Source organism: Boleophthalmus pectinirostris, unplaced genomic scaffold, assembly GCF_026225935.1.
Source record: "Boleophthalmus pectinirostris isolate CB_2022bp ecotype Guang Dong unplaced genomic scaffold, ASM2622593v1 HiC_scaffold_11, whole genome shotgun sequence".
In the NCBI taxonomy this organism is placed as follows: domain Eukaryota; kingdom Metazoa; phylum Chordata; class Actinopteri; order Gobiiformes; family Gobiidae; genus Boleophthalmus; species Boleophthalmus pectinirostris.
Genome location: NW_026570994.1, coordinates 22,916,465 through 22,931,464, shown reverse-complemented (window position 1 = coordinate 22,931,464; position 15,000 = coordinate 22,916,465). Strand labels below are relative to the sequence as shown.

The 15,000-nt window shown below is 43.1% G+C and overlaps 2 protein-coding genes across 2 annotated transcripts in view; both read left to right on the top strand.

Annotated features, from left to right (window-relative positions):
- LOC110166002 (receptor-type tyrosine-protein phosphatase-like N) overlaps positions 1-9,063 on the top strand; it is a 27,919-nt gene extending 18,856 nt beyond the window's left edge. The window contains exons 10-20 of the mRNA XM_055163811.1: positions 667-876; positions 2,272-2,607; positions 2,838-2,985; positions 3,438-3,511; positions 4,479-4,556; positions 4,648-4,767; positions 6,762-6,928; positions 7,577-7,630; positions 7,781-7,845; positions 8,254-8,327; positions 8,931-9,063. Of these exons, the coding sequence (XP_055019786.1) occupies positions 667-876; positions 2,272-2,607; positions 2,838-2,985; positions 3,438-3,511; positions 4,479-4,556; positions 4,648-4,767; positions 6,762-6,928; positions 7,577-7,630; positions 7,781-7,845; positions 8,254-8,327; positions 8,931-9,002 (1,398 nt within the window). The 3' untranslated portion in view covers positions 9,003-9,063. The remainder of the gene's footprint in view (positions 1-666; positions 877-2,271; positions 2,608-2,837; positions 2,986-3,437; positions 3,512-4,478; positions 4,557-4,647; positions 4,768-6,761; positions 6,929-7,576; positions 7,631-7,780; positions 7,846-8,253; positions 8,328-8,930) is intronic.
- A 2,982-nt stretch (positions 9,064-12,045) lies between these two features.
- Positions 12,046-15,000, top strand: part of nhej1 (nonhomologous end-joining factor 1) — a 14,679-nt gene continuing 11,724 nt past the window's right edge. Inside the window, exons 1-2 of the mRNA XM_020931196.2 lie at positions 12,046-12,103; positions 14,498-14,562. The gene's annotated coding sequence lies outside the window, so the exon portion shown is untranslated. The remainder of the gene's footprint in view (positions 12,104-14,497; positions 14,563-15,000) is intronic.

The window sequence follows — 15,000 nt, the reverse complement described above, 5'->3', positions numbered from 1 at the left end:
AAATGATCTAGAAAAGTTTTGGATTTCGTGTTTAATTCTGATGAGGATGGTGCGGCGACATTTACACAGAGAAACAGTTGGACACAAGTGATTTTGTAGTTTAGTGTGTACAGTACGAATAAATACACACAATACTTTCAATTTAAAGATCACTGAAGTATAATTCAATACAAAGGCCACAACAAAAAAGGAGGCAAGACGTTGGATTTGAAAATAAAATATATTTATGAACTAAATCACAAACAAAACACGCACTATTTCTCCCTTTTGTCTTTGCATGAAAACTTATTTTTGTCTCATGATACAAAAGCAGAGAACAGGAAGTGACAAATAAGGTCAAAGGTTAATTTTGAGCTTAATATTTATTCACGTGATAAAGGAATCTCAAATACAGACAAAAAAATAACTCCATGGAGACAAGTGAATTTGCCTCTAATAATTTGCCTCAGTTTGTGACAATTATTACATTTTTAAACAAACCGTAGCCCTGTTTTTTGTAAATGAGTAGGTTTTGTTTTCGTTCTAAATGCAAATGAAAACATCTGGACATGAGGCGTTTGCCGAAGGCGCTGACGCTTCACACACATTTCAGTTTCTACTTCCTCCGTCTGTGCGGTGAAAATCAGGTTCCTCGACAAGTTTGTTGAAATGTCTCTCCCTCCCCAGGTGCATGTTGGGAAGGCGTTACCATTGGCGACGCCGGTGCAGCCGCGGTCGCGCTGGGCCTTCGCCACGCTGGTCGCCATGGCGATCGTGGGCAGCGTCCTGGTGGCCGCCATGACCATCGCCTGCCTCCGCCACCACGCCCACCGCCTGGCAGCCAAAAAACTGGGCTTAGGGCCTGAGGCGGGCACCTTCACCCACCAGGAGTACCAGGTAAGAGACAGGTGCAGACAGGTGCAGACAGGAGCAGGCAGGAGCAGACAGGAACAGACAGGAGCAGACAGGAGCAGACAGGAGCAGCAGGAGCAGACAGGAGCAGACAGAGCAGCAGACAGGAGCAGACAGGAGCAGACAGGAGCAGACAGGAGCAGTAGGAGCAGACAGCAGACAGGAGCAGACAGGAGCAGGTAGGAGCAGGAGCAGGTAGGAGCAGGCAGACAGGAGCAGACAGGAGCAGACAGGAGCAGACAGAGAGACAGAGCAGTAGGAGCAGACAGGAGCAGACAGGAGTAGACAGGAGCAGACAGGGGCAGACAGGGTAGACAGGGCAGACAGGGGCAGACAGGAGCAGACAGGAGCAGACAGGAGCAGACAGGGCAGGTAGGGCAGACAGGAGCAGACAGGAGCAGACAGCAGACAGGAGCAGGCAGGAGCAGGCAGGCAGCAGAGCAGGTAGGAGCAGACAGGAGCAGACAGGAGAGCAGGAGCAGGAGCAGACAGGAGCAGGAGCAGACAGGAGCAGACAGGAGCAGACAGGAGCAGACAGGAGCAGACAGGAGCAGACAGGAGCAGCAGGAGCAGTAGGAGCAGACAGGAGCAGACAGGAGCAGGTAGGAGCAGACAGGGCAGACAGAGCAGCAGAGCAGGAGCAGACAGGAGCAGGCAGGAGCAGACAGGGGCAGACAGGAGCAGACAGGAGCAGGAGCAGGAGCAGACAGGAGCAGACAGGAGCAGACAGGAGCAGACAGGAGCAGGTAGAGCAGACAGAGCAGACAGGAGCAGACAGGAGCAGGAGCAGACAGGAGCAGACAGGCAGACAGGAGCAGTAGGAGAGCAGACAGGAGCAGACAGAGCAGACAGAGCAGAGCAGACAGGAGCAGGAGCAGACAGGAGCAGACAGGAGCAGTAGGAGCAGACAGAGCAGACAGGAGCAGACAGGGGCAGACAGGAGCAGACAGGAGTAGACAGGAGCAGACAGGGGCAGACAGGGGCAGACAGGAGCAGAGTCAGGAGGGACAGTAAATACTTGGGTGTAAACATCATCAGAACTGTATAAAGAAGTGAACTTAGTAAAACGTCACGGTGTTTGCCTCCAGTCAAATGAAGCTCATCAAGGGTGGCAGTTCTAGGAGCAAGAGTTTTACATGCGAAATAGAAATGTATTTACAGACAAAAATGGTAAAATAAAAACTTCAGGATCATTTAGGTTTAATATCATAGACTAGCAATAGACTAGTAATTTAGTACTACTACTGACGGTGCATTGATAGTATTTAAAGTACTTTAGGAAGAGTAATAGTAATAGTACAATTACTGAGGGTGCATTGATAGTTAGTATTTATAGTACTTTAGTACTAGTACTAGTACTGACGGTGCATTGACTGACAGGACCTGTGTCGTCAGCACATGGCGTCCAAAGGAGCGTTCGGTCGTCTGGAGGCGGCGGCTTTGGGCGCAGTGGGCGGAGCCGGCGGAGGAGGAGGCGGGGCCGGCGGAGGAGCAGTAGGCGGGGCTTACGGAGGAGCTGTGGGAGGAGCTTACGGAGGCGCCGTGGGCGGAGCTTATGGCGGCGCGGCGGGCGGGGCCGACTCCAGAGTGAGCAGCGTCTCGTCTCAGTTCAGTGAAGGAGCTCAGGCCAGTCCCAGCTCCCACAGCAGCACCCCCTCCTGGTGCGAGGAGCCGGCGCAGGCCAACATGGACATCAGCACGGGTCACATGATCCTGGTGAGACGCCCGTAACACTCTGAGCGCAAAGTACCAGCACCAGTCACTGTGGGGAGATTTAGAAGAGCAACAACAACATTTAGATTTTTTGTTGTCATGAGCTTCAAATGTTTTACATTTTTTTGAATCATTAATTTAACTTTAACTTGTTGTTTTCAGTCCGACATCTGACAGGTGCTGTGTTCTCCCAGGTGCTGTTTATCTGACAGGTGCTGTGTTTTCTCCTGTAGGCTTACATGGAGGACCACCTGAGGAACAAGGACCGCCTCCTGCAGGAGTGGCAGGCGCTGTGCTCGTACCAGGCTGAGCCCAGCGCCATGGCAACGGCTCAGAGCGACGCCAACGCCAAGAAGAACCGCTGCCCCGACTCCCTGCCCTGTGAGTATCAGCTCCGTCTACACTCCCTGCCCCGTACAGAAGAGATAAATGAAGTCGTGTAGTTCATATTACAGGACGACGAGTCAGACAGCAGTAAAATAATGTCACACTATAAACATTAAACCCTGTATGATACGAAACAGGATACGATTAAACTATTAATATATAAAGTTATACAGCAGTTCTATATATTAACAGTTTAATACTGTGTGTCTTAATGACTCAGTATTAAACATGCTTCTATCTTTTATTTATTCAATTTCCTGTTTCTATAATCTTGTCTCATACTGTGAAAATTTCCTGTCAAAGCGATAACATTTCTGTGGAAGTAAGAACTGACAATTAGACGAGCCGCTCCCCGACTCTCAGGCCTGACTCATAATGTTTACCACAAAAACAAACCCAGATTTTCCTGTGTATTTCTTTCATATTTGTTGTGTTTCTCTCTGCAGACGACCACGCCCGAGTGAAGCTCAAAGCCGAGATTAACCCTTCACGCTCCGACTACATCAACGCCAGCCCCATCGTAAGTCCTGATCTACATAACCAGCTCCACTATCGTCCTGCTATTTCTTTAGTCCTGGCATCATGCTGTTTCAATACGTAAGAAATAGAAACACTAATTTCTCTGATACAAATATGAAACTGTGTTCTGCAGCCTTTTACCATCTGAAAAACAGAGCAAAAATCAAAGGTTTAGTGTCTAAATCAGACTTGGAGAAACTTATCCATGCGTTTGTCTCCAGTAGGTTAGATACTGTAATGTTCTGCTCACTGGTCTCTCCAAACGAGCTGTGAGACGCTGCAGAACATCCAGAACATCCAGAACATCCACAACATCCACAACATCCACAACATCCACAACATCCAGAACATCCACAACATCCACAACATCCACAACATCCAGAACATCCACAACATCCACAACATCCAGAACGCTGCAGCTCGGGTCCTGACTCGAACTAGGAAGTACGAGCACATGTGTCCTGGTCTCAGGTCTCTGCTCTGGCTCCTGTGGCTCAGAGACTTTAAAGCGTCTCTGTTTGTACAAGTGTCTCCATGGCCGAGCACCAAAGTCCATCTGTGACATGTTAGTGTCATATGAACATCTCACACTCTGAGGAGCTCAGGGACCGCCTCCTGCTGGTGCCCAGAGTCACGACTAAACAAGGGGAGTCAGAGTTTCAGGTTCATGCAGCTAAAACCTGGAACAGTCTGAACATGTGAGACAGACTCTTCTGTGACGCTGTTTAAATCCAGACTCTAAACATTTCTGTTTAACTGTGCAAATAACTGAAAGGTTTTCATTCTGCACTCTTCTCTCCAATTTATGTCTCTCTTTTTTAATTTTAATCTTCATGATTATTTATGTTTTGATTAGTTTTTATTATGATTTTAATGTATTTCTTATTCTGTAAAGCACTTTGAATTACTTTGTGTACGAATTGTGCTGTACAAATAAACTTGCCTTGTTTTATGTTGTGTTTTTTCAGATTGAGCATGATCCTCGGATGCCCGCGTACATCGCCACCCAGGGCCCCCTGTCCCACACCATCTCCGACTTCTGGCAGGTGCGCACAAGGTTTGGAGGACGTTTTTCGTGGCAGTGTGCTCACTGGTGTGTGTGTGTTTGTGTGTGTGTGTGTGTGTGTGTGTGTTTAGATGGTTTGGGAGCACGGCTGCACCGTCATCGTGATGCTCAGTGCTCTGGTCGAGGACGGAGAGAAACAATGTGACCGATACTGGCCCGACGAAGGATCCTCCCTCTACCACATCTACGAGGTACAAGACTCTGACCTCTGACCCTCTGACCCTCTGACCCTCTGACCCTCTGACTCTCTGACCCTCTGACCTCTGACCCTCTGACCCTCTGACCCTCTGACCTCTGACCTCTGACCCTCTGACCCTCTGACCCTCTGACTCTCTGACCCTCTGACTCTGACTCTCTGACTCTCTGACTCTCTGACTCTCTGACCTCTCTGACCCTCTGACTCTCTGACCTCTGACTCTCTGACTCTCTGACCCTCTGACCCTCTGACTCTCTGACTCTCTGACTCCTCTCTGACTCTCTGACCCTCTGACTCTCTGACTCTCTGACTCTCTGACCCTCTGACCCTCTGACTCTCTGACCCTCTGACTCTCTGACTCTCTGACTCTCTGACTCTCTGACTCTCTGACCCTCTGACCCTCTGACTCTCTGACCCTCTGACTCTCTGACCCTCTGACCCTCTGACTCTCTGACCCTCTGACCCTCTGACCCTCTGACCCTCTGACCTCTGACTCTCTGACCTCTGACCCTCTGACCCTCTGACTCTCTGACTCTCTGACCCTCTGACCCTCTGACTCTGACCCTCTGACCCTCTGACCCTCTGACCTCTGACTCTCTGACCCTCTGACTCTCTGACCCTCTGACCCTCTGACCCTCTGACTCTCTGACCCTCTGACCCTCTGACCCTCTGACCCTCTGACCTCTCTGACCCTCTGACCCTCTGACCCTCTGACCCTCTGACCTCTGACTGACTCTGACCCTCTGACCCTCTGACTCTCTGACTCTCTGACCCTCTGACCCTCTGACCTCTCTGACCCTCTGACCCTCTGACCCTCTGACCCTCTGACTCTCTGACCCTCTGACCCTCTGACCCTCTGACCCTCTGACTCTCTGACCCTCTGACCCTCTGACCCTCTGACCCTCTGACCCTCTGACTCTCTGACCCTCTGACTCTCTGACCCTCTGACCCTCTGACCTCTGACTCTCTGACTCTCTGACTCTCTGACTCTCTGACCCTCTGACCCTCTGTCTTCCTCCTCTCCTCTGACCCTCTGACCCTCTGACCCTCTGACCCTCTGACCCTCTGACCCTCTGACTCTGACCTCTGACCCTCTGACCCTCTGACTCTCTGACCCTCTGACCCTCTGACTCTCTGACCTCTCTGACTCTCTGACCCTCTGACCCTCTGACTCTCTGACCCTCTGACTCTCTGACCCTCTGACTCTCTGACCCTCTGACCCTCTGACCATCTGACCCTCTCGTCTTCCTCCTCTTCCTCGTCTTCCTCTTCTGACCCTCTCGTCTTCCTCGTCTTCCTCTTCTGACCCTCTGACTCTCTGACTCTCTGACCCTCTGACTCTCTGACTCTCTGACCCTCTGACCCTCTGACCCTCTGACCCTCTGACTCTCTGACCTCTGACCCTCTGACTCTCTGACCCTCTGACCCTCTGACCCTCTGACTCTCTGACCCTCTGACCCTCTGACCTCTGACCCTCTCGTCTCTCTCCTCCTCTTCCTCTTCTGACCCTCTGACTCTCTGACTCTCTGACCCTCTGACTCTCTGACTCTCTGACCCTCTGACCCTCTGACCCTCTGACCCTCTGACTCTCTGACCCTCTGACTCTCTGACCCTCTGACCCTCTGACTCTCTGACCCTCTGACCCTCTGACTCTCTGACCCTCTGACCCTCTGACCATCTGACCCTCTCGTCTTCCTCCTCTTCCTCTTCTGACCCTCTGACTCTCTGACCCTCTGACCCTCTGACCCTCTGACCCTCTGACCCTCTGACTCTCTGACCCTCTGACCCTCTCGTCTTCCTCCTCTTCCTCTTCTGACCCTCTCGTCTTCCTCGTCTTCCTCTTCTGACCCTCTCGTCTTCCTCCTCTTCCTCTTCTGACCCTCTCGTCTTCCTCCTCTTCCTCTTCTGACCCTCTCGTCTTCCTCTTCTGACCCTCTCGTCTTCCTCCTCTTCCTCTTCTGACCCTCTCGTCTTCCTCGTCTTCCTCAGGTGAACCTGGTGTCGGAGCACATCTGGTGTAACGACTTCCTGGTTCGTAGCTTTTACCTGAAGAATGTTCAGACGCAGGAGACTCGGACGCTGACGCAGTTCCACTTCCTGAGCTGGCCGGCGCAGGGCATCCCCACCTCCACGCGCCCCCTGCTGGACTTCCGCCGGTACTGCAACACAACACAACACACTCCTACAGCCGAAATACACACACACAACCGAACAATACACACTTTTTAATGACAGATAAAGCTGAATCTGTACGGTTTGTTTATTACTGTGTATATGGAGGAAGAATCTTGTGCATTTTTTGGAGTTTTGTAAATGAGTAAATGTGGAGACAATGATTTGATTGATGCTCTAAATGGATTCTGTAAATGTCAAATGTTTTCATTGCTCAACTGTCTCACTCTTACATCCAAAAGATCCAACTACACTTTTTACAATTTGTGTTTAAATATTATTACTCAAAGTTCTCTCGGTACTTTTCTGATTCCGTTTAGAACATCATTTAGATCATTCACGTCACACTGAACAACTATTTTTTAATGTTCCTACGATAAAAAAAAAGAATTTTTTTCAATTTTTTCAATAATTTACAAATGTAGGTGTGTTGTTTAGTGTCTTTTATTTTGTTTTTTCTTTTCTGTAAATTCTGTTTTTGTTCATGTATTTAGGAGGCCCTCACAAACGAGATGTTGCTTCTTCCCTTATAAATAAATAAATAAATAAATAAATGATGATGTAACTTTGAGAGTCGTGAAAAGAGCTGTCTTTATGTCTTTATACGTCACTTTTCCTTTTTTTTGTTTCAGAAAAGTGAATAAATGCTACAGAGGACGCTCGTGCCCCATCATCGTTCACTGCAGGTGAGTGTTTTTGTAGTACCTCAGATGACCACCAGAGGGCAGACTTGTACAGGCTTTAAACAGCTCTGTCGTGTCTCTCAGTGTTTCACCATAAAAACACTTTTTCTGAGCCTGTTATATTTATATTTTCTGTGTTTTTGTGTTTGTCAGTGATGGAACAGGACGCACAGGGACCTACATCCTCATCGACATGGTTCTGAACCGCATGGCCAAAGGTCAGTCTGAGCTCTTGTTGTAGTCAGGACCGCACTAATCGAGACCAAGACCAGTCCGAGACCACAGGGTCCCGAGACCAGGACAAGACCAAGACCTCTAAGAGTCGAGACTGAGATAAGACCGAGACTTTTAGAGGTTGAGACCAAGATAAGACCGAGACCACGGCCCATCGAGTCCAAATCAAGACCAAATCAAGACCATCTCCATCATGTTGTACATTTATTTATGCAGTTATTTTGTCACATACTGTTTATATATCAATGTTTTTATAAATCTGTCTCCATTTTATCACTCTTGGAGTATCAAAACTTGAGACCGAGACAAGACCGAGTACAAACGCAGTGAAGAAGAGTCTTGGTTTATAAACTCTGTGAGACTAAAGGTGTTTTTGTGTTATTTTTGTTCAGGTGTGAAGGAAATCGACATCGCTGCGACGCTGGAACACGTCCGAGACCAGAGACCCGGGATGGTCCGCACCAAGGTCAGAACCACGGTCTAAAACAGGGTCTAAACCAGGTCTAAACCAGATCTAAACCAGGTCTAAACCAGGATCTAAACAAGTTTATATACCAGGGTCTAAACCAGCATGTAAATCAGGATCTAAACCAGGGTCTAAACCAGAATTTAAACCAGTTTATATACCAGGGTCTAAACCAGGTCTAAACCAGACCAGGGTCTAAACCAGGGTCTAAACCAGGATCTAAACCAGTTTATATACCAGTCTAAAACAGTATCTAAACCAGGGTCTAAACAAGGATCTCAACCGAGGTCTAAGCCGAGGTCTAAACCAGGTATAGATCCTGTTTTACCGGTATTAAAACTAGGTTCAGAACCAGGGGCAGAACCAGGGTCTAAACCAGGATCTATACCGGGATCTAAACCGGGATCTAAACCGGGATCTAAACCGGGATCTAATCCAGGGTCTAGTATAATAAGTATAATATAATATAATAAGTAATAATTATAGTAAATATAATCAGATAAATGTAACAAGAAGTTTTTCTCACAGTTTAATCTTTTGCTACTGAACATCAAAATCCCAGTTCTTTGTTATTTATTCTTTTTGTATTTGTTGTTCTTCCAGGACCAGTTTGAGTTCGCTCTGACGGCCGTCGCTGAGGAGGTGAACGCCATTTTGAAAGCTCTTCCTCAGTGACCCCCGCGTGACCCCTGCGTGACCCCGGCGTGACCCCCGCGTGACCCCTGCGTGACCCCCGCGTGACCCCTGCATCTGTGCGTCAACACGGCTCGGACAAGATGGCCGACCCCAAAACAGCGAGCATTTAAAACGTGAAAACAGAAAAACACAACGAGTCTGAAAAACGAAACACGACGACAACATCCAGCTACTACTACTACTACTACTACTGATACCGATACTGATACTACTACTACTGCTGCTGCTACTACTACTACTATCAGTACTATCACTACTACTAGTACTCCTATTGCTGCTGCTGCTAGTACTACTGACTACTAACTAAACTAATTATACACTATTACTCTTCAAATACTACTTTTATGTCTTCTACTACTGCTAGAACTATTATTACTACTACTGCAACTACTAAAGTACTTCTACTACCAGTATTACTACTACTACTACTACTATTACTACTACTACCACTTCAACTATTACTGCAAGTACTATAACTTCTTCTACTGCTAATACTAGTAATTAGTTTTGCGAGTGCTACTAAGGTACTACTACTACTACTGCTGCTACTAGTACTACTACTACCTCTTCTACTACTACTACTACTACTTCTATTACTACTACTACTACTATTACTGCTAGTACTACTACTACTACTAGTACCGTTGTTAGTGGTACTGTAAGTGCTACTAAGGTACTACTACTACTACTACTTATACTACTACTTCTACTACCACTTTGACTCTTATTACAAGTACTATAACTTGTACTACTGTCAGTACTGTTGTTATTAGTTTTGCAAGTGCTACTAAGGTACTACTACTATTACTACTACAACTATTACTATTACTACTACTACTACTACTACTAGTACCGTTGTTAGTGGTACTGTAAGTGCTACTAAGGTACTACTACTACTACTACTTGTACTACTACTAGTATTACTACTACCACATTGACTATTATTACAAGTACTGTAACTACTACTGTTAGCACTGTTTTGAGTAGTATTGCAAGTGCTACTAAGGTACTACTACTACCACTACTACTACTACTACTATTTCTACCACATCAGCTATTATTGAAAGTACTATAACTTCTACTACTCTTGGTACTTTTGTTATTAGTTTTGCAAGTCCTTCCAGGGTACTACTACTATTACTACTATTACTTTCACTACTACTACTACTACTACTACTACTACTACTACTATTACTACTACAGTTATTACTACTACCACTACTATTTCTACCACATCAGGTTTTATTGCAAGTACTGTAACTTCTACTATTGCTAGTACTTTTGTTAGTAGTATTGCAAATGCTACTAATGTACTACTACTACTACTATTACTACTACTACTTTTACTACTACTACTACTACTGCAAACAATAAAAGCCCCAATAAAAATTTATTAAAATTTAAACTAGGGTTAAGTCAGAGGTAAACTTGGGACTAAACCAGGACTAAACCAGGACTAAACCAGGACTGAACCAGGACTAAATGAGATCTAAACCAGGTCTAAACCAGGTCTAAACCAGGACTAAACCAGGACTAAACCCGGACTAAACCCGGACTAAACCAGGTCTACTCTCTCCGGTGTTACTCGTGTGGTTGAAGCTTTGACATGAGTCTTGTTTACAGTTCCGTCCCTTTAACCCGCCGCCTAAAGCCCCAGAGTTTACCAAAATAAAACAAGCATGAATTTAAAAACACCAGACTAAGCTTCATCCTCCCTCCTTTCCTTCCTCCTCCTCCTCGTCTCTTCGTCTCCTATCTCCTCTCCTATCTCCTTCCCTACCTCCTGTCACCTTTCCTCAGCACTGAAGTGAATCCAAGGCTGTTTTCGTGCTTTAAAACGGTTGTCTCCACTCCCTCCGTGTCCGTGTTGAATGTAATTGTTCTTGCAAATGAAAAAATAAGCTAAAAATAAATTTAAAGCTATTCTATTCTATAAAAGATGTCTATTTTGTAACTCGTGAAACTTAAAATAATAAACTTTTTGTGTTTAAGTGCTGCAATCACGCCCTGTGTGTTCTCTGACTTCAATTATTTATTATATAGAGATTTAAAATATAAAGAATACATTTAATATCATATTTTTAGTTAGTTATTCATTTTTATTCAGTGTGCTGCTAAGACTATATATATATATATATATATATATATATATATATATATATATATATATATATATATATATATATATATATATACATTTATAAATGTGTTTCTCACCTTCCACGGTGGTTGGTCTCACCCTCATTCAGCTCGGGTCGTCTACCAGAGGCCTGGGAGCTTGACAGTTCTGCGCAGTATCTTTGCTGTTCCCAGTACTGCACTTTTCTGGACTGAGATGTTCCATTGTTTTTCCCGGTATCTGTTGAAGCCTCTTCCAGTTTGGGGGTTACAGCCCCGAGTGTCCGATCACCACAGGCACCACTGATGCCTTTACTTTCCAGGCTCTCTCCAGCTCTTCCTTGAGCCCCTGGTATTTCTCTAGCTTCTCGTGTTCCTTTTTCCTGATATTACCATCGCTTGGTATTGCGATGTCAACCACCACGGCTCTGCTCTGTTTCTTATCCACCACCACTATGTCTGGTTGGTTCGCCATCACCATTCTGTCAGTCTGTATCTGGAAGTCCCACAGGATCTTGACTCGGTCATTCTCCACATATATATATATATATATATATATATATATATATATATATATATATATATATATATATATTTTGTTTAACCTAAATATAACAAGCAAATAAAATGGTAAAAGACTGTTTATTTAAACTTTTAATGTTTTTATTTATTTTATTTATATTATTTATTTTTATTTATTTTTATTTATGTATTATTTATTTATTTTATTTTATTTATTTTTATTTATAATAAAATATGATTAATTTGTATCTTGATGACACATGCGTATTACTTTGCTGTTAGATTGGTCCACTTTTTTATTTATTTATTTCATTTATTTATTCATTTTACTTTTTTTTTTTTTTTTTTTTTACTTATATATAAGCGGAACCTTTGTTGCGTGTTTTTTGTTCCTCCTCAGTCCCTGTTCTGAGCTGCACGGAAGAAGCGCCTGACCAGCCGTATGTAAACAAACTTTTCTTTCTTTATTTAAGTGTCTTATATTATTAAAATCCAAACACGTGAATGTTTAGTTTATAGTCGAGACTTTGTTTTATTAAATTATCATTCAGTTTTCCACGAACAATGGCTAATTATTATATATTTGATCGTTTTTGCAGCAGAGTCAGTTTATGAATGAAGCTCGTTTTAACGACGAAAATAGTTTATTTACGCTCCTTTTAAGCTCATTATATCACTGCAGCTAAGTAAGGCCGTATTTAAATGTAATTTTGGTGTGAATTAGACATCAGCATTACATTTTACTTACCTTTGTAACCATTTTTTTCTCTGTGGGTTTTAATGAACATTTTCGTGTCTTGTAGCGTTTAAAGATTTAAAGTTTTACATGTGGGATTCATTAAAATACAATATTATTAAACCATCCTATAATGGGCACAGTTATCATAGAAAAATGGAATAAAACTTCTAAGCACTGGACTTGACAATAACAAAAAATATACAGTATATTTTGAGTAAAACAGAATTAAATAAATCATATTTTACCTCATGGAACTTAGAGATGAACTATGACCCTCAATTATACCAAGTGTCTGTGGATTTATAAACCACTATGTATAAAAACTATCGTGTACTTGTGTGTGTGTGAACATCGACATTTATTGGATTGTGTGTTTGTATTTTGTATGTGTGTGTACCAAAAGAATTAATAACAATATTCAAATTTCTCCGCTTAAAATAGCTTTATCAGTCCATCAATTGTTTTAGCCTTTTTGTTAGGAAAAAGATGATCTCACAACTAATTCTTCCACCAACTAATGTTCCACCAACTGTCCTGCTCACTCTGTCCTCCCCATGTCAACTTCACTGTTTTTATTAATCTTTAAACGCATTAATCTCAGTTTTTCTGAATATCTCAAACAGTATTTAATTCCATGCAGATTCTCTTACAGTTTACGTCACACTGATCAGATATTTTTTGTCGTCCCAAGAGTCAAAAAACAAACAGGAAAACACTCATTTAAATATAAAGCTCCTTCTGATTGGAACAATCTTCCTTCATCGATTCGTGCATTAACTTCAGTCCCTTCGTTTAAAGATGCTCTTGTTCAATATTTACACAACCCATGTCATTGTTTTTGATCATTTTGTTGAATTTTTGTTGTTCATCTTGTTGTGATTATCTTTGAACTCTGTTGTTTTTTTGCTTTTTTTTTTTTTTTTTCCTCAAACTTGTTTTAATTATATGTCAAACAGTCAAGTGTGTGTGAGTGTGTGTTTGTGGTTGTGTTGATTTTGTTGTTTTGATGCTTTTTTCAATTTATGTATCCTAGTGTCTGCCCGACTGTATCTGTGTTTTGTTGTTGTGAGGACCCCCTCGAAAACAAGGGGCTTATTCTCCAAATAAATAAATTCTAAATTCTCGACACGGTATTTTCACGATGTACTTCCAACTTTACGATACTTATTGCGATATTTTAGAGGGTAACAAAATAAAGAAAGTGCCACTGGGTCATTCCACGCCATTTCACCAAATGGCCCACGCACTTCGATCTCAAAAAAATTAGAAAAAATGACCAAATAGTCACTTACTATCATGTACCAACCCTGTTAAGTTTTAGTGATTTTCGATCATTACTTTTCAAGTTACAGCTCATTTAGTGAGGGGGGTATGTGCCAATTTTCGGGCCCAAAATTGCATCATTTTTTCTCGTCCGTTTTCACAGGTCGATATCTCTGTAAGTATCACACATAGAGGCTGAAATTTTGTAGACTTATGCTCCTCTACTCTGTGTTCAAATAACATCTGTCGAAAGTTTGGTAACTCATTGTCATTTTATATGAACTTAAAAATGAAAAAAAAAAAATCTGTAGCGTACCATTTTTAGCCCCTTTTTAAACCTACTTGTAGGTGTCGGAGACCCTTAATTTTTTTTTTGAGAATCAAGACATGTACTAGGACTGTTGAAAGAAATCACCAAATGTTGAACATTTGAAATAGGTTATGTGTGAGGGTCCTGTTAAAAACAAGAAAATGCAACATGGTCCGATTTTCACATGTAATTTATGGCATTTGGGTAGTGATGAAAACATTTTGAATACATTTTATTTGAAAGACCAGAAAAAGACCTTTCATATGGTTTCAATATTTTTGCACACCCATAATCATAACTAATTCATATTTTAATTTTCTGAAAATTGTTGCTGCCCTAAAACAAACTTTTAGTATGGTCCTGAGTGTGGAGCAGTACGTGTCAGTCCTGAAGCTCTCTCACCGCTGCACTTCCTCTGAGTTTACTCTCATAAATCTCCTGTTTTTAGCTCAATTTCTCTCAAACCGCTGTTATTCTGAGCTCCTGATGATCTCTGTTTGTGTTGTATTTATTTTTTATTAGACCCGAACTGTGTCGTGATGCAGCTCTGACACCAGGACACCGGAGACCAGCACGTTCCTCCGAAGGTGAGAAAGTTACGGCCAAAGAAACCGAAAAGGAACGTTGCTTTACTGGAACTCATCTGGAAAAATCCCTGTTCGTTTGAGAAGAAGAGAAGCTCGTTGTTCAGGGCGGGACGCTCTGATCAGGGGCCTCATTATAAACCCACTGACTAAAAGTGACTAAAAGTGTAAATACGGATACAAACGTCCTTTAAACTTACTCATTTAAGTCAAAATCTCCTCCCTCTGAACTCACCGCACGCTTCTATCTAAAGTTTCTTTTTATAGACGCGTAACATTTTTGTGCGGACACACCCTTTACAAATAAAACCCTAAAACTAACATTAAAACTCGAGTAAATCTGAACCACGTCTGCTCATGAAGTGAATAAATTATACATAAATAATTACTTTTATCGGTCCAGTTAATCTTTGAAATGCATTAAAATATTTGACATTTTTA